The 20,028-nt window shown below is 45.3% G+C and overlaps 1 protein-coding gene across 2 annotated transcripts in view; it reads right to left on the bottom strand.

The window, feature by feature from the left end:
* Window positions 1–20,028, bottom strand: part of SMAD2 (SMAD family member 2) — an 89,848-nt gene that overhangs the window by 43,369 nt on the left and 26,451 nt on the right. For both annotated transcript variants that reach the window (XM_075932703.2, XM_075932702.2), the window contains exon 3: window positions 18,460–18,745. In XM_075932703.2, the coding sequence (XP_075788818.1) occupies window positions 18,460–18,745 (286 nt within the window). The remainder of the gene's footprint in view (window positions 1–18,459; window positions 18,746–20,028) is intronic.

Genomic DNA, 20,028 nt, shown 5'->3' with positions numbered 1-20,028 from the left:
GCAGAAGCAGCAATAATACTCTGAAGCCTCTTAAACAGTAACTGGTATTTTGCCTTTGAGGCAAAAGAATGGCCTAATCCAGAGGTGGGCAAAAGGGCCTCTATACTGTCCATCCAAGTGGACTGCAAAGGGCCTGCCACTCCCCCCCGCCCCCAGGCCAATCAGAGCTTCTAAGCATCACACGCTCCTTGCAGGGTGGAGGCAGGGAGGGAGAAGACTTTGCGTGCTTCCTCCCATCCCCAAGCCCTGATTGGCCTGGGGTAAGGGGCAAGCGTGTGAATTCCCTTCCCCCCTCCCCCCCTCCCCCCGGCAAGGGGCTCAGCACAAAGTCAACTACAGGCAGTCCCCGGGTTACGTACAAGATAGGGACTGTAGGTTTGTTCTTAAGTTGAATTTGTATGTAAGTCGGAACTGGCTCCAGATTCAGCCGCTGCTGAAACTGATCAGCTGCTGACTACAGGAAGCCCTAGGCAGAGTTGCTCTGCCCCCGGGCTTCCTGGAATCAGCCGCTGATCAGTTTCAACAGCGGCTGAATCTGGACTCCTGGGACAGAACAGCTGGGGCACTGCCGGGTAGATCCCCGCAGGACCAACCCGGCAGCACCCCAGCTGCTCTACCCCAGGCGTTCCGCAACAAAAGCCTGGTCTGCTGGGGGGGGGGGGGGGGCGCGCACTAGCTGTGTCCCTTTCCCCCCCCCCCCAGCAGACCAGGGAGACCCGAGCAAAGCCATGGAGGCGCAGAGGTCCTGCCGCCTCTGCGGCTCTGCTCCCGTCTCCCTGCTGTGCTGGGGGAGTCCCCCCCAGCACAGCAGGGAGACCGGAGCAAAGCCACACAGGCGGCGGGGTCCCCCGCCTCTGCAGCTTTGCTCCTGTCTCCCTGCTGTGCACAGCAGGGAGACAGGAGCAAAGCCACAGAGGCGGGGGACCCCGCGGCCTGTGCGGCTTTGCTCCGGGGCAAAGGAGCAAAGCCGCATGGGCAGCGGGGTCCCGCGGCCTGTGCGGCTTTGCTCGGGTCTCCCTGCTGTGCTGGGGAGTCCCCCCCAGCACACCAGGAAGACCCGGAGCAGCTTTTCTCACCCCAGAGGACGCGGTGGCGGGACCGCTGCGCTCTGGGCAGTCCCGCCGCCCGCAAGCTCCAGGGCGAGAAAAGCCCCGTTCGTAAGTTGTCGGACCCACTTAAGTCGGGGACTGCCTGTACCAGCTGCTGCTCAGCTGGCAGCTGACTAAGCATGGCGCTCCCTTGCAGGGTGGGGACAGGGAACAAGAGACTTCACATGCTCTCCCTCCCCAGGCCCCAACTGACCTGGGGACAGAAGCGGGAAGCATGCAAAGTCTCCCATTGCCACAGGCATGGGTACCTATAGGTAACCTCCAGCTGGGAGGGAGGGGGAGAGAAGAAGAGTGGCAAAGTCTTTGTGCGCTTCCCCCACCCCCTGACCAATCCGTGTCTGTCGGTGGGGAAGCCCGGAAGTGTCCTGGCCCTGGCCTTTCTGCCTGAGGCCCTGCGCCTTCCAGGGCAACCCACGGCCGCTTCAAAAAATTTCTGAAGTGGCCCCAGTCAAAAGTTATTGTCCACCTCTGGCCTAACCTTTCACTATGAAATATCAGACCCTTGCTTCCTCTGACAAAGTTCTTTTATATGAACAGTGCAAGGTAAGACAGCTAAATGCTAACTCAGATTTACAATATATTGGCATATCAATTAAACTTCATTGCAAATGTCTTTTCGTTCATTTGGTACACCAGCTTGAGAAATCGCTCATCTGCATTACAAAGGAGGTCAGACTAAATCAATGGCTCTCAACCAAAGTAACATTCCTCTTGGTTTGCAGAGGTCTTCCAGGAGTACTATCAACTCAGCTAGATATTTTCCTAGTTTTAGAATAGGCTAACTAAAAGGCACTAGTGAAGTCTTACTTAACTGAAATACAATATTTATATTTATATTCTAATTCTATAATTATGAGAAAATGAGAAAGCAAGCAATTTCAGGTATAGTGTGCTGTGACACTTTTGTACTTGTGTCTGATTTTAAGTAAGTAGTTTAAATGAAGTGAAACTCAGGGATACGCAAGATGAAAATCAGACTCCTTAATGGGGTACAGTACACTGGACTAGGTAACCACACTGGCTTTTTCTGGCCTTGGAAAGTCTATTACTCAGCAGCAGATGCTGTGGTTAGATCACATGACTTCCTAGATACCAGAATCTTAAAATGGGCAGATTTCAGCCTGATAGTTTAACACTAACATGGGGGGGGGGGGGGGGGGGGCAGGATTACCTCAACAGTGATGTCACATGAAGCTTTAACTTTAAACTGTAATTTCAGGGGGTAGCTGAGTTAGCCTGTTACAGAAAAAACAACAAATGGTCTGGTAGCACTTTATAGACTAACAAAACATGTAGATGGTATCATGAGATTTCGTGGGCACAACCCACTTCTTCAGATGATTAGAGTTATGAGTTGGGGATATGGAAACTCAAAATAAATAGGAGAGGGGAGAGAAAGAAAAAGGGAGGGGAGCGGGAGACAGAGCATCATTAAGTATCTGGAGAATAGGTACTTAAACCTAAGCAGATAAAAATCAGTCAATAGATAGATACCTAAAACAGGAAGGTTACCACCCTGGGAGCTGTTAGCACCTTCAGTGGTTATTAAGTAGGTAGAGTTCCCACCAGCCCATATCACAATTGAGTCCATTTGCATGTGAATTGAATTTGGGGAGACCCCTCCAACATATTAAAACACGATCTACAACCCATCTTGGAAAATGATCCCTCACTCTGAGGCCTTAGGGAGAAAAGCTTATTCTTGCTTACAGAAACCCCCTATCCTGAAATGTATTCTGATAACCATGCCAAACAGCCACAACATAAACCTCCAGGAACCCAGCCCTGCAACCAAAAAAGATGCCAACTCTGCCCACATATCTACACTGACGAATTCGTCACTGGAGCAAACATAAGCCACAAAATCAAAGGGTCATTTGACTGTACATCCAGTAATTTGATCTATGCCATCAAATGCCAGCAGTGCCCCGCTGCTATATATTAAAAAAAAAATTTAATATATATATATATATATATATATATATTACACACACACACACACACACAAAACAAAAAATTTTTTAAAACAAAATTTAACACTAGGCGTTCCCACACAGTGAACCTTGGACACAACACATCCTCGCCCCCTCCTGAGGGTCAACCAAGACTGAGCTTGAAAACAAAACTATAGCACAAGTGCAGAAGGCAGAGCAAACTGAAGATACTGACACCATGAATTTCTTCAAGTCAACTCCTATCATCCCTCCAGATGCAGTTTTGAACTTTGACATTTAGTGGTATCTACTCATTATGCCTCCTGTTCTTTTCCTTTACAATTTCTGACTTCTTGTCAGAGGCTGTTAGAGTAAAGTCTATCCTTCCTGCAGGATAACACAGGGAAAGCTGACTGAATACTAGGAACCTCTGCAATAGATGGACGTGATGACGGGGGAGAGGGGGGAGGGACTATGTACAACTTAGTTTTTTAATAAGCAAAATCCTATGTACCTATTAAGACTTAAAATTGCAGTTAATCAGTTAACTGGTTAAATGAAACAGTGTGGTAGGCTTAGCCGGGCTGGAGCGCTCCCTACCCATAACCCATTCGGGGCCTCCCTGCCCCAGCCTACTTGTTCAGGTTCCTGCCACTGAGCCTGGTTCACTGGTTGTCTATCAAGTAAGCATTATGCTTACCAGATAAGCATTTACATCCACAGTACCTATATAAAAGGACTACAAACTCCACTTTGATTGTAAGCAGTCTGCTTTCTCTTCTGTCTTTTGACTTCTGCCTTAGACTGAAATTCCAGCATGTAGTGAAACCATATAGTGTTGTCTATACAAAATGGAAGCACTCTTCGTCACAAGGTCTAGGCTTCTGGAATGATATGGGGCAGGTTTCAACTAAGGATGTGCCAATGTAGTTGAGAACACAGTTAACCAATGAGCCTGTGCTTTTAGGCAACGGGCTCCCACCTCTCTCTCCCCCAGCATATAAACATGTTACCACTGAAAGTTTCAGGAAATACACATTTACAAACACATTTTAATGTCCCTAGTCTCCATTGAGAAAAGGGTGCTACTGAAGTGGAAGTTTACTGTGAGGAACACTGCAATGTATACATAGACACTTATCTGGCAATGACCAACCAGCTCAGGTTTGCAGGACTAAGGCTAAGGGGTTGTTTTAAAGGCAGTGTAACCATTTGAGCTCATGCAGGAGTCTAGGCTCTACGATGCCTCCCCACTCCACCTCCCACTCACACACACTTTGCAAGGTCCTGGATCTATAATGGACACAAGTTCAGAATTTAAGCTTCCCGGCAATTATAGAAGGCAAAACCTCACATAAAAGATTGCATAGTGTTCCTACCTGAGGTCCACTCCACACTTGTAGATGTTGTCACATTCGGGGTGCAATCCAAACCAGAGAGAGGTTGTGTCATCTGTCCTGTAACCTGGGGTAACTCTCACTGCTTTGCTGCTGTAACTCTAAACCTGGACTGCTCAAACAGCCACTGAACACACTGGTCACATTCCAAGTGTCTGTGTATAGCTGTGGCCTCCAGCATACTCATCTCACTCTGGCTAGTGTAACCAGAAGGGTTTCAAAAAATATCGGACACATGGATCTCAGAACTTTTGGGGGGTGGGGAGGGAGAGACTGGCCAGGAGGGGAGCAAGGCCTACTGGGGGAGCCCAGCTGGCATGAAGCAGGGCTGGCCGGGCAGGGGGAAACTGGCCAGTAGAGAGCAGGGCTGACCCGGGTACATGCAGATCCCACGGTGCTGCCTGTCCCGTGCACACTTCCAGAGGGGCACACAGGCAAATCTGGCCCCTCGGATTCCATTCCGTCCTGCCCCGCCCCCCTTCTCTCTACTGCATTGTTGTGTACTGCCTGGCTGATAGACACGCTCACGCAATGTGAGCATGTCTACCAGCCAGGCAGTACACAACTACGTACTGATGCTCATGATACTCAAATTGCATCAGCTATTCAATTAACTAATTAATCTAAATTTAACATACTTACCTCCCTCACCCCAACCAAAAAAAAAAGGTTTCCCACCCCTGCCATAAAGAAAAACATTGAAACCTTGTGTGTTGGACATAATACTTTATTTAAAATGAAGTATGATAAACATGAGTTAACACTTAATCTGTTTAATAATTCAAATTAAACCATTTTCCCCAGCTGTAGCACTAGCAAAATGCCTCAGGTGTAATTATGTAATTAACAGAGAATTTCCATTAGCAACTGGTAGTCCACAGAAAAGTTTGCATTAACCCAGGTGGTCTACAGGATGCATGGTGGAGAGACTCTCTCCCAGGAGAGCAGTATTGCCCAGGCCAGGAACATTAACTCTTAGCATGCCACTTTGGAAAGGTTGCTGACCCCTAGTCTAAGGGTCACCTCCCTCAGTGAAAGAATTACCCCCAAAATCCTCACCATACAGGTATTAGTGCAGTGGCCCAGGAAACTGAGGCACATGCACATGGTTATTGTAGGACAGAAGAACTCACATGCAACATAACAGTGAATACAATCCCCACTTCATCACATTGGGGAATGAGCAACCTGCTCCCTTTCTTATGCTTAAATTTAAAGGGAAAAGATTTGAAGTTCTCTTTACTACTAGAAGGGCTATAGACATCAACTGATTGTAAACCAACGCAATGTTTTTTCCACACACCAGAAAAAAAAGCCAGAAACAGGTCCAGAGAGGTGTCAAGTACTCTATTCATGTCAAAGCCCTGTGGCCTATGTAATTTTACAGCAATGGAATCTGCCATATCACACACACCCCCACCCCAACCCACAAATGTGTAATAATTCATTCAATTTCCCCCAAGGAGCTTCGGGGGAGGGATAGCTCAGTGGTTTGAGCATTGGCATGCTAAACCCAGGGTTGTGAGTTCAATCCTTGTGGAGGCCATTTGGGGCAAATATTTGTCAGGGATGGTAGTTGGTCCTGCTGTGAAGGCAGGGGACTGGACTCAATGACCTTCCAGCTCTAGGAGATAGGCAATCTCCATTACTTTGAAGCCTGTGACTCAGCGACCAGGGAGAGCGCAACCAGTAACAGGAGAGTTTGGAGGGAGTTTAGAGAGAGTTTGGAGAGGGCACTAGTGACTTTGTGTCCTTCTTTAAAACCTAACTCTTAGAATAATCTATACTCCAGAAGTTTAAAAAGAATCCCAGTTTGTACTTACACTTATTCATTACAAACATGGAGACAGAAGCCCGGCAGCAGAATGGGGGCTATCCTGTTTATTGCGTCGAGTGTAACATGTATGATTACCTGCCCTGTGGGCGGGTGGCGTATGTGTGCACCCGTTGCAAGGAGCTCCTGACCATCAGACCGAGTTCGGGCTTTGGAGGACAGGGTGGCTGAACTGGAGGAGCTAAGGGAGGTAGAGAGCTATGTTGATGAGACTTTCCGGGACACTGTAGTACTATCCCACCTCCAGTCTGAGAGCCCCAGTGCTCTTAAGGAGGATGAAAGTCTCAAGGGAACAGAGTATTTAATGGGAGCAGAGGGAAACCATCCCGTAGTTGGGACCCTCCTCCCAGAGGATGTTGCGGTATCCTCTCGCACTGAGGATACCTCTGATGGGGAGGGAATGCCAGTTAGGAAGAGGCAGGTGTTAGTAGTGGGTGATTTGATCGTTAGAAACATAGATAGTTGGGTTTGTGATGACCGGGAGAACCATATGGTCACTTGCCTGCCTGGTGCGAAGGTTGCGGATCTCTCAAGGCATCTAGATAGACTTATGTGTAGTGCTGGGGAGGAGCGGGTGGTCATGGTACATGTAGGTACCAATGACGTAGGGAAGGGTAGGAGAGATGTCCTGGAGGCCAAATTCAGGCTGCTAGGAAAGAGACTGAAATCCAGGACCTCTATGGTGGCATTTTCGGAAATGCTTCCAGTTCCACACGCAGGGCCAGGTAGGCAGGCTAAGCTTCAGAGTCTCAATGCGTGGATGAGACGATGGTGTAGGGAAGAGGGGTTTAGATTTATTAGGAACTGGGGACACTTTTGGGACAGGGGGAGCCTATACAGGAAGGATGGGCTCCACCTAAACCAGGGTGGAACCAGACTGCTGGCACTAAACATTAATAAGGCCGTAGAGCAGTTTTTAAACTAAGAGATGGGGGAAAGCCGATTGGTGCGGAGATGCACGTAAATCGGAGAGAGACTTCTCTTAGAGGAGAATCCATTGATAGAGATTCTCTAAGCTGTAATCGGAAAGAGAGGAGGGGAGAGGCTGCAAACCATGGGCCAGAGCTGACAAACAACCGCATACAAAGGAATCCAATGCATCAGGGAAGGGCAGACAAATAAGCAGTGGCAAATTTTTAAAGTGCTTGTACACAAATGCTAGGAGTCTGACTAATAAGATGGGTGAACTAGAGTACCTCGTATTAAATGAGGAGATAGGCATCACTGAAACCTGGTGGAATGAGGAAAATCTGTGGGACACAATCATACCGGGATATAAAATATATAGAAAGGATAGAGCAGGCCGGGTGGGTGGCGGAGTGGCACTGTATGTGAAAGATAATGTAGAATCAAATGAAATAAAAGTATTAAGTGAATCAACATGTTCCATAGAATCGCTATGGATAGAAATTCCATGCTCCAATAATAAGAAATTAGCAGTAGGGATATATTACCGACCACCTGACCAGGACAGCGATACTAACATAGAAATGCTGAGGGAGATTAGAGAGGCTACCAAAATAAAGAACTCTATAATAATGGGGGATTTTAATTACCCCCATATTGACTGGACACATGTCACTTCAGGAACAGAAGCAGAGATAAAATTTCTCAATGGCTTAAATGACTGCTTCTTGGAGCAGCTAGTGCAGGAACCCACAAGGGGAGAGGCAATTCTCGATTTAGTCCTGAGTGGAGTGCAGGATCAGGTCCAGGATATAACCGTTACAGGACCGCTTGGGAATAGTGACCATAATAGAATAACATTCAACATTCCTGTGGTGGGAAGAACACCAGCAGTCCAGCACCCTGGCATTCAATTTCAAAAAGGGGAATTACACAAAAATGAGGAGGTTAGTTAAACAAATTGAAAGGCACAGTGACTAGAGCCAAATCCCCGAAAGCTGCATGGAAACTTTTTAAAGACACCATAATAGAGGCCCAACTTAAATGTATACCCCAAATTAAAAAACATAGCAAGAGACCTCAAAAAGTGTCACCGTGGCTTAACCACCATGTAAAAGAAGCAGTGAGGGACAAAAAGGTATCTTTTAAAAAGTGGAAGTCCAATCCTAGTGAGATAAATAGAAAGGAACATAAACACTGTCAAATCAAGTGTAAACATGTAATAAGAAAAGCAAAAAAAGATTGAGGAACAGCTAGCCAAAAACTCAAAAAGAAATAAAAATGTTTAAGTACATTAGAAGCAGGAAGCCTGCTAAAAGATCTGTGGGTCCCCTAGATGATCGAGCTATAAAAGGAGCAAATCAAGGACGATAAAGCCATTGCGGAGAAACTAAATTATTTCTTTGCTTCAGTCTTCACGGCTGAGGACGTTGGAGAGATTCCTGAATCTGCACCATCCTTTGTGGGTGATGAATCTGAAGAACTGTCCTGGATTGAAGTGTCATTAGAGGAGGTTTTGGAACAAATAGAAAAACTTAATGTTAACAAATCTCCGGGACCAGATGGCATTCATCCAAGGGTTCTAAAAGAACTTAAATGGGAAATTGCTGAGCTATTATCTGTGGTTTGTAACCTAGCCTTTAAATCGGCTGCCGTACCTAATGACTAGAAGGTAGCCAACGTGACACCAATATTTAAAAAGGGCTCTAGAGGCGATCCTGGCAATTACAGTCCGGTATGTCTAACTTCAGTACCGGGCAAATTAGTCGAAACAATAGTAAAGAATAAAATTGTGAAGCATGTAGAAGAACATAATTTGTTGGACAAAAGTCAACATGGTTTCTGTAAAGGGAAATCCTGTCTTACTAATCTATTAGAGTTCTTTGAAGGGGTTAAACATGCGGACAAGGGGGATCCAGTAGATATAGTCTACTTGGATTTTCAGAAAGCCTTTGACAAGGTCCCTCACCAAAGGCTATTGTGTAAATTACATGGCCATAGGATAAGAGGGAAGGTCCTTTCTTGGATTGAGAACTGGTTAAGACTGGAAACAAAGGATAGGAATACATGGTACATTTTCAGATTGGAGAGGGATAACTAGTGGTATCCCCCAAAGGTCAGTCCTGGGACCAATCCTGTTCAACTTATTCGTAAGCGATCTGGAGAAAGGGGCAAGCAGTGAGGTGGTAAAGTTTGCACAAAAACATAAGTTTTTAAAAAAACAAACACACTGAATTCCTCAAGAAAGTCTTATGGTTTTAAAAAACTAAGGCTTATTAGTTGGCAACACCGGTCTAGTCTAACTGCAAGAACACATTTTTGGAAGGCTCCAGTTTCCTTCCTGAAACGCATCCTGTTAGTGGACAGCAATGAACTCCTCCGACATCAAAACTTTCCAACTCAACAAATCTTAAGTTGGGCAGAAGGTGTGCATTTGTAGTTTCATCCAGTCGTAAGGAGAACCACTAGATGTCCTGAATTGCGGTCTTCAAACATTTTTTACAATCGTGTTATGAATCTGTCAGCTGTCTGAGTGAGAGGACAGGACTGATGACTGCTTTGACTTGGCTGGTCACATTAGTTTCTGAAATAACATTAACAAGATCACAACAGGAGGTGTGAACAACTACCCCAGTTACTACCTATGGTGTTTGGAGAACTTGTACTCATGGTACCCAAATTGACACTTTTGGTATTAGAAGTGTCTCTCCGTATTGCCCAAAATCAGTTTGGGATGTGGAACTCCTGACTCCATCATTTCCTTCTCTACTATAGAGCTCCATAAGTCAAAGGGGGAAAGGGCAGGTAGTGAAGCACCCACAGGGAAACACCTCTCAAATAACCTGTTGAAGAGAAGGTTACTCACCTTGTGCAGTAAGTGATGTCCCTGAAGGTTATCTAGCTGACTGGCAAACAGTGCATCTATGGCTCGGGGGACTTTGGAGTGGAGTCACTGGTAGCAGTAGACAGTAAAGCAAATATTGTGGTATCTGCGACAAACTGCATAATGTTTGGCAAATGTAGGATGACATGCTCATGTAACTTTTTTGCATATGTCCGCCATAGGTACCTTGCGGACGTGCATACAGTGAACCCAGATGCCCTCAGGGACTTTGAGATCCTAGGCTCAATGGCAGGACCTCATGCAGTTTGATATTCACCTGTATCAGCATGGCTTTGAAACAGCCATACCTTTGTATTAGTTTGTAATGGATAGGAAAGTCTTGGAAGTTTGCAGGAAATTTTAGTTCTTTTCAAGGATAATGTCTCATGTCAAGAGTATGGAGCTTAGCCTCTAATGGGCTTTTGTAGGGTTCGGAATAAAATGTAGGAAGGCATAAAGGCTTGTTGAGGTGGAAAGAGGAGATCACCTTTAACAGGAATTTAGAATGCGGTATCAGTGACCTTGTCTTTGGAGACTATAGTAAACAGAGGGCAAGCCATTAGTACAAATTTCACCTTGCCAATGTGACAGTCACAAGGAATGTGTAGAAAGGGAACAGGTGGCTAGAAGTTCAAAGGGATTTTCCATAAGGCTCTGAATGACTATGCCCATATTCCTTGAGGGGAGCAGGTGTGTTTCTCTGGAGAGAAGTTTTGGAAGAATTCCACAGCAAGGTGAGTGAAAATGGAGGTATGCAGTTTATCATGGAAAGCGTAACTGCCATGAGATTAACTGATGAAACTGAGGGGTAGTCCTTTTTTGGAGGCTTAAAAGATAGTCAAAGACATCAGGAAAAGGAGCCTGCAATTTTCTAGGGCCAGAAATGAAGAGGCCAAAAGTATCTCTCAGAGCTAGGTTTTAGAAAACTACACAGAAATAGAGAAGACTAAAAGCGCTGTCTGGGTTCTAGATTCTGACTCTTAAGATAATCGGAAGGGATCAAGCACTTATTGGCATCAGTCTTTTTTTTTTTTTTTTAAATAGAGACAAGCAAATAACAGTCTGAGTGCACTGCATGTTCTGAGTTGATGTGCTAGGGCAAGTCAGCAGCACAGAAGCAGTATAGTCAAGAACAGATCTGGGACTTTCCGAATATGCTAGGTGAACAGCAATACAGAAATTGCACTTCAGTTTGACTTGACAACTGCATAAGGGAACAGATTGAAGAACATCGGAATAGACACACTGGGTCAGAACACCGTCTATCTAACCCAGTTCCCTCTTTTCTAGCACTAGCCAGTGCTAGATACAAAGGGCAATCATCAGGTGATCCATACCCTGTTATCCTGTCCCAACTTCTGGCAGTTAGAGGTTTAGGGACTCTCAGAGCACGAGGTTGCATTTCAGACCATCTTGGCTAAGCCACAGACTGACCGATCTTCCATGAACTCAATTCTTTTTTGAAACTAGGTATAGTTTCAGCTTTCACAACATTCCCGGTCAATGAGTTCCACAGGTTGACAGTGTTGTGGGAAGATTTCTTTATTTTAACTCTGTTGCCTATTAATTTCGTTGAGTAAGCCCTAGTTATGTGAAGTAAATACCACTTCCCTATCTTCACACCATTCAATCATTTTGTAGACACTTCCCCCATCATACCTGCCCTTAATTATCTTTTCCAAGATTAGCTCCATTAGCAGTATTTTTAATCTTTCCTTGGAGAAGATTTTCTATACCCCTCATGATTTTGGTTTTCCTTCTCTTCACCATTCTCCAATTTTAATATGTTTTTGATAAGGGGCAATCACAACTGCATGCAGTATTCAAAATGTGTTCATCCCATACATTTATATTTGTCTTACCTATCCCTTTCCTAATGGTTCCTAACATTGTTAGCTTCTTTGATTGATGCTGCATATTAACCAGATGCTTTCATAGATGCTTTCATAGAAACATCCATAATGACGCCAGGATCTCTTTGAGTAGTAACAGCAAATTTAGACCATTATGCATTTATAGCTGGGTTTATATTTGCCATAGTTCACTATTTTGCATATACCAACTCTGAATTTCATCCACTGTTTTGTCACCCAGTTTTGGGATCCCTTTGTAACAAGTAATTTTGTATCTGCAAACTTCCCCACCTCAAAGTTCATCCTCTTTTCCAGATCATTTATCGATATGTTTCACAGCATTGGCCCCAGTACAGATCCTCAGGGTACCCTTGCTATTTACCTCTCTACATTCTGAGAATGGACATTCCTATCCTTTGTTTCCAAACCATGATAAATCCTTCCCCTCTTATCCCATGACTGCTTACTTTGGTTAAGAACCTTTGGTGAAGAGCCTTTTATCAAGGTCTTCTGAAAACCAAAGTCCACGATACCCGTTGGATCACCCTTTTAAGATTGGTGAAGCATGACGCCCAGGAACGAGAGCAACGCCAACCCTTCTAACATATTGTGGTCATGTGTGCGTCTGATAATTCTGCTTTATCAGTTTCCACTGATCTGCCAGGTGATGAAGTGAAGCCTACTGGCTTTTAATTGCCAGGATCATCTTGAACTTTAATAAATCAGATTAGTTATTCTCAAATCAGCTGGTACCTAAGCTGATTTAAATAGGTTACGTACCAGCATTGTCAGTACCGCAATTTCATATTTGAATTCCTTCAGAACTCTTGGGTGAAAAAAATCATCTGATCTTAGTGCTTTATTACTTTAATTTGTTCCAAAATCTCATCTAGTCAACACTTCAATCTGGGACTGCTCCTCAGATTTGTCACCTAAAAAGTGGCTCAGGGGTTGGGGAGGAAGAATCTTTCCTACATATTCTGCTGTGAAAATTGATGGAAAAAATTCATTCTGTTTCTCTATAAAGGTCTTGTCTTCCTTGAGCACCTCAATTGTGTAGTGCCCCACTCACTGTTCAGCAGTCTTCTTGCTTCTGATATGCTTAGGAAAAAAAATTGCCGGTAGTTGTGTCTCTTGCTAGCTGCTCTTCAAATTACTTTTTGCCTGCCTACTTATGCCTTCACACTTGAAGTGCCAGAGTTCACGTTCCTTTCTATTTTCCTCAGTAGGATTTGGGGTCCAATTTTTAAAGGATGTCTTTGCTTCCAGCCACCTTTTACTCTAAATTTAAAAAAAAAAAAAAGCTATATAGTTTGAATCTCTATTAAATGATTCTTAAGACATTTTCATGCAGTTCAGACATTTTACTTTAATTTCTATTCAACTAAAATCCTCATTTTTGGCAGTTCCCTTTTTGTGCTAAATCTTCTCCTCCAAGGATGTTTACAGGCAGTCCCCGACTTACGCGGATCCGCATTTACGAACGGGGCTTTTCTCACCCCGGAGGACACGGACTGCGGGACCTCGTGGTCCCGCCGCCCGTGTACTCCGGGCCGAGAAAAGCTGCTCCGCATCTCCCTGGTCTGCAGACCAGGAAGACACGGAGCAAAGCTTCCCCCGAGGCTTTGCAAAGCCGCGGAGGGGCTCGGGCAGCCAGGCAGCCCAGGCGCGCCTGGGCTGCCCCGCTGCCCGAGCCCCTCCGCAGCTTTGCTCCTCGTCTTCCTGGAGACCCCCCAGTAGACCAGGGAGACACGGAGCAAAGCTGGGGAGGATGCGGGTGGGACCGCGGCGCATCTCCACAGTCCCGCCGTCCGGGTTTCCCTGGTCTGCTGGGGGGCGCAGCTAGTGCGCCCCCCAGCAGACCAGACTTTTCTCGCCTGGGGTAGAGCAGCTGGGGCTACTGGTTGGTCCTGCAGCGCCGCTTCTCGGCGCTACTGGACCAACCGGGCAGCACCCCAGCTGCTCTGCTCCAGGTGTCCCCAAGTCAGCCGCTGCTTAAACTGACCAGCGGCTGACTACAGGAAGCCCGAGGCAGAGTTGCTCTGCCCCAGGCTTCCTGGAACCAGCCGCTCATCAGTTTCAGCAGCGGCTGACTTGGGGACACCTGGAGCAGAGCAGCTGGGGTGCTGCCCGGTTGGTCCCCGCAGCGCCACCCCTGCGGGGACCTACCCGGCAGCACCCCAACTGCTCTGTCCTAGGCGTCCAGATTCAGCTGCTGTTGAAACAGATCGGCGGCTGATTCCAGGAAGCCCGGGGCACAGCAACTCTGCCTCGGGCTTCCTGTAGTCAGCCGCTGGTCAGTTTCAGCAGTGGCTGAATCTGGAAGCCAGTTCCGACTTGCATACAAATTCAACTTAAGAACAAACCCACAGTCCCTATCTTGTACGTAACCCGGGGACTGCCTGTAATTACAATATAGCTGCACAATTCAGTAATAACAACTATCTTCATCTCTTGACCCAGACCCCAGGCTCCACTTAGGAGAGCAATTCTCAGTTTAGTCCTCTTCTGGGTTCCAGGACTAGCTGTGCCAAGTCATTAATGGTCTTTACTGCATCCTGACCTAAGGTGATATTTACATGGTCAATAAGGGAATACAGGCAGTCCCCGGGGTTACATGGATCCGACTTACATCGGATCCCTACTTACAAACGGGGTGAGGCAACCCCGCGCTAGCTGCTTCCCCCCAGCAGACCAGGGAGACGCGGAGCGGCTTTTCTCAGCAGACACCTCAGCTTGAGAATAAAGGACTGAGGGAAGTAAGGTGTGGGAGAATAAAACTGAGCTCTGGAGAAATGTTTGGCTAGAGAGTTTCCCCTATAATATGTACCAGTTCCGACTTACATACAAATTCAACTTAAGAACAAACCTACTGTCCCTATCTTGTACGTAACCCGGGGACTGCCTGTACTGAAATCCCACATTTTTTTTCAGTTAATCTTAAATGAATCAAACTGTGCCAAAATCTCTATTTAGAAGTCACATGCACACACTAGTATAGCAGTAGGAATATTCTAGTGATCACCTGACCCTGAAGGTGTCTCAAGTGTTCCCAGAGATTAGAGAGGCTACAAAAACAGAACACCCAATAATGGTCAAATATAGTATAATGCTACTCCCTACCAGCAGAGTGTATTTTGCTATACCTGTATACAGGGGTAAGCAACCCCTGGCACGCGAGCCTATTTCCCATGGCACAAAGGGCAGAAGCTCAGCCCCACCCCTCTCCCCTGCAGCCAGGAACTTGTGCTGCAGCTTCAGCCGCAGCCATGCAGCTGCAGGCTAGAGCTGGCTTCCTGCTTGGAGGGGTTTGGGGGGGGGGGAAGAGGAGAGAAGTGCAGCTCCCAGGAGCTATAGGGATTAACTCCTCCTCTTCCTGGCTACAGGGAGGGCACAGGGCTGGGCAGCCAATACACAATGGTACACAGGGCTGCTCCCCACAGGATGTGTGCTGCGTCAGGGAGCCCCTTCCCCAGCACCCATCTGCACCTGGTCTCTTCCTGCTCCAGCCCTGGAGTCACAGCATGCAGGCAAAGGGTTGGTCCAGGCAAGGAAGAGACTTTCCCCTTCCCCACAGGGATATGGGGGCAGGATGGGAGGGGAAAGAGGCTGCACTGAGGGGCATGGGGCAATGCAGAGGATCAGGCTGGGGAAAATAATGGGGCTGAGAGGAGCGAGGATAGAGCAGAGGGCAGATGTGAGGGGGTTAAAGTTTTACTTTGCAGAAGATACACTTTCCTTTTACTCCCCACACCTTTGCCTCCTCTCCACTAGCTATTTGGCAGCACTCACCCTCTCACTACTCTCCCCGACTCCTTCCCACCAAACTCCCTCTCATACCCCCACCCCACATCCTCTCCTACTGCCAAACTCCCTTCCAGACCCTGCCCTCCTCACCCCGTCAAGCATTCCCAACCTGTTCTGCACATCAAACTCCCTCATTTGTTTCCCCTTAGGCTCTGAGGTGGGCTCACAAAATCCATTAACTCTGGAACCCCAAAAAAGTGAATCTGGCCTATTGGAAAGCCCTGAACTTCAGCCCCCACAGGGTGAGGGAAGGAAAGGGCCAGGGAGGACTGGAGTGCCAGACCCGTGAGGTGTTTCAGTTGAGGGTCTCATCAGTGAGGGTTGGGGGAGTTTTTTCTGCTTCTCACTTGTGTGGTCTTCAACTGATTTTCTGTAGGTCAGTGACCCCTGACCCAAAAGAGGTTCCCCACTCCACCATAAAGAAAACAGTGAAACCTTGTGTGTTTGACATAATTTTACTTTATTTAAAATGAATTTTGATAAGTATTTTAATTTTCTCATGTTAGTTTAAGAAGAACTTAAGAATGGCCATACTGGAGCAGACCAACAGTCCATCCAGCCCAGTATCCTGTCTGCCTACAGTGGCCAATACCAGATGCCCCGGAGGGAGGGAACACAACAGGTAATCCTCATATGATCCCTCCCCTATCACCCATTTCCAGACAAACAGAAGCTAGGGACCTGATTCCTACCCTCCTGGCTGATAGCCATTGATGGACCTAACCTCCATGAATCTAGCTAGCTCTCTTTACAAATATTTATTAAATAATTACATTTAATAATTTAATGTTAATCTATTTAATAATTTAAATTAAACTGTTCTCCCCAGCTGCAGCACTAGCAAAATAGTATGGGCATAATTATGTAATTAACAGTGAGTTTCCATTAGCAACTGGCAAACTGTGGAAAGGTTTGCATTGACCCAGGTGGTCCATGGGACATGCCGTGGACAGCTCCCCTCTCCCCCCCACCCGTCTCCTTGCCCTCCTGGGAGGGCAGCATGGCCCAGGGCAGGAGGGTTAAATCTTGGCACGCCACTTCAGAAAGGTTGCTGGCCCCTGCCTATATATTTTACACAGTGTTACTATGGAATTTCAATAAGCACTGATTAATAGAACCCTATGCAGATACAAAATTGGTATCTACAAGAATGAGCTGCGGATATCTGCAGCCACATCTATGCATGCTGATACCATGAATACAAAGTGGATATCAGCAGACTTGCACGGCTGAACAAATTAATTTCAGTTACTACCCTATGCACCCTGTTGGGGAAGACAAGAGAATGGGGAATAAACACAACCTAAGCAATGCAGTGATAAAGTTGATATGCTATTTATAATTGTCATCTTGCACAAAAGTACATAAAGCCACTGCTAGAAAATGCAAGCTAGTTCAAGAGGAAGTTTCCCCAAGTATTAGCAAATCCCCAGTTTGCAAACAGACATCCTACAAGAACCCTGGTGTGAATTCTATCCACATCTATTAAAGCCAAAAAACACCACTTTGTGACTACAATACATATTTAATTTCATTTCGACTAGAGTGCATGATGAAGGGGGTGGAAATCAAGTCCACAGAAGTGAGCTGATGCAGGGAAGAAAAGTAACAGTAGTACTAAAAAAAGGGGAGTATCTTTCCCAAAAGGTTTGCCATATGCAACAAGGGATATAAAAGGTATTCTATATTAATAGCTATAATCTATGCTTGAAATTTGAAAGCCTTGTATTAACAGGCAGAGTTCTGCTGTGCATTATGGTGTTACACAATTTTAAGTTTATATCTACTGCATGAACCCTAATTGAACAGAATTCAACACTTAAACAGGAGCAACACACTTGCTTTAGCAGCTTGGTCTTAAAATAGCTTATGTGCCTACAGACTTCCCATTTCATAATAATCTGTAGTAAGTTTTTCAGAGCAAGAAAAACAAGATATCTGTGAACGTTCCCATATTTAAGTTTCAATAAAGAGTTTAATGAAAACAATGCACATGCCTCAGTGGTATTATGCATAATATAGATCTATAGTAGGCCAGAGTAATATCTACAACAAAATGTGATCCTTTCATGCAGCAACTGCTGTAAGCAAAGCTGAGAAACTCAAAAGGGAGGAAATGCAAGTCATTTCACCTATACAGCAATATAAAGCACAGATATGTATGTCAAGTTAATAACTGCTTTCCTTAACAGCTAACAAAGAATAAAGTATACAGTAAGTTATTCTCATAGCAAAATGCTTCAGGACATAAGATTTCCCATCCAAGGAAGGATGGAGGGCTGCAGGCTGATATGAGTTTACCATATATTTAAAGATGACCTTTACACATAAGTAAGTAGCTGACTGAAGTGTTGACCAAGGAAAAACATACGATTTTACACTGGAAGTACAGGTTCTGTAGAGCCCTCCAGGGCTGTTAACTGAATCAGAAAGAAAATGCTACCAACAGTTCACTGTACCATTCTGCAAAAATGGGAATCAAGACAGTAATTGTAATTGGCATGTTTTAAAATATTTGTCCTATTGAAGATCTAGAGACTTTATGAAGAACATTGTTCAACTAAGTTTTAAAATAAGTACTGAGAGACCAAGTTAAGCCACTAGATTTCAAAGTTAAATATTTTGAAGCATGTTATTTAAACAGTTAATACTTCCTATAGGTACGACTTAAAATAGGTGTTTGATCAGTCATTTGTTAAACCATTTGAAATAATTTCAAACCAGACAGCACTTACCTTGGTATTGTAACACATTTTGTATTGCAGTTCTGAGTGGTGATTGCTTTCTCAAGCTCATCTAGTTGTCCTGTTTTCTTGAGTTTCTTGACTAAGCTTTTCACGGCCTTCTCACACCATTTTTCCTCTTGGCCATTCTGCTCACCACCACCAGCCCCTCCAGAACCACCAGCTGACTTCTTCCACCCCAGCAGTCTCTTCACTACTGGTGGTGTGAATGGCAATATGGAGGACATGTTCTCAGATACAGCACACTGTGTCCAATTAGTTAGCTGCTGTGTCCAATCTAGGGAAATGAAGAAGGATACATTAGCAATTAGTTTAGCAGGGTAGGTGACTGGTAAAACTCTTTACTTCCTGATGCAGCAGAACTTACAAGGCATTCTAGAAGGTCCCTAAAGAACAAAAAACATTTCAGTTTTCTTAACTAGATGGCAGCATTAACTTTGTTAGCTTCACAGACTAGATTCCAGCCAGGTAACAAGTTTCCCTTCTTCCAATATGCAAGTGGTAGCATCTCACCCATACTCTCCCTTCAAACCCACACAATGTATGGCATTTTTACACTGCATTGTAAGAGTTCTAAACCTAAGCAATTTAAAAAAGGCATGAGTTTAACAGAGAAGTGTCAGTTCTGTAACAGTCTGATTAGTGCAGCAATCAGTTTGGTTTTGCATCAGATCTATAGTTTCCCACTTGTGATACTGCTTGTTGATCACTTTTTAAAACAAAGTTAAGCCATTTATTTTAAAGGTAAATACTAGAGATGTAAAATCCTGTTTCACCAGTTAACCGATTAAAGGGAAGATAAGGAGGTTGAAGCTGCTATTCTCTCTGAGCAGTGTCTTCCACGGGCGGGGGGGAAGGGGGTCTGCCATGGACAGAGGCTGCTCTGGAGGCCAGAGTAGTCGGGGCCCACCATAAGACAGGGGGCTGCTCCAGCTGCCACAGGTTGAACATGGACATCCCTAGCAAATACAGTGAGTTTAAAAGGTGAGACTCATCTAAATTCTACTAAAATAATCCTCTGAAACAGAGTAAGTTATACAAACTCAATTAACTGATTATACTTTAAGTGTTGATAAGTTTGACAGCAATTTTGCACATTTTGTATACCTTGGAGTAAGACATAACTAGTTTAATTCATAGACTTGGACATGTCACTGGATCACTGTTGCAGGAAGAAGTCTGCCAACTCTTTAGCTGGCTATGGCTGCCATACCAGAGTATTTAAATAGCTACCACATTTAAGAACATAACATAAGAACGGCCGTACTGGGTCAGACCAAAGGTCCATCTAGCCCAGTATCCTGTCTACCAGGTGCCCCAGAGAGGGTGGACCGAAGACAATGATCAAGCAATTTGTCTCCTGCCATCCCTCTCCAGCCTCTGTCAGACAGAGGCCAAGGACACCATTTTATGCCCTGGCTAATAGCCTTTTATGGACCTAACCTCCATGAAGTTATCTAGCTTCTCTTTAAACTCTGTTATAGTCCTAGCCTTCACAGCCTCCTCTGGCAAGGAGTTCCATAGCTTGATTACACGCTGTGTGAAGAAGAACTTTTACTA

This window comes from Pelodiscus sinensis, chromosome 6 (assembly GCF_052426305.1).
Source record: "Pelodiscus sinensis isolate ZL-2025 chromosome 6, ASM5242630v1, whole genome shotgun sequence".
Lineage (NCBI taxonomy): Eukaryota > Metazoa > Chordata > Testudines > Trionychidae > Pelodiscus > Pelodiscus sinensis.
This window is presented reverse-complemented; position numbering and strand designations above follow the sequence as displayed.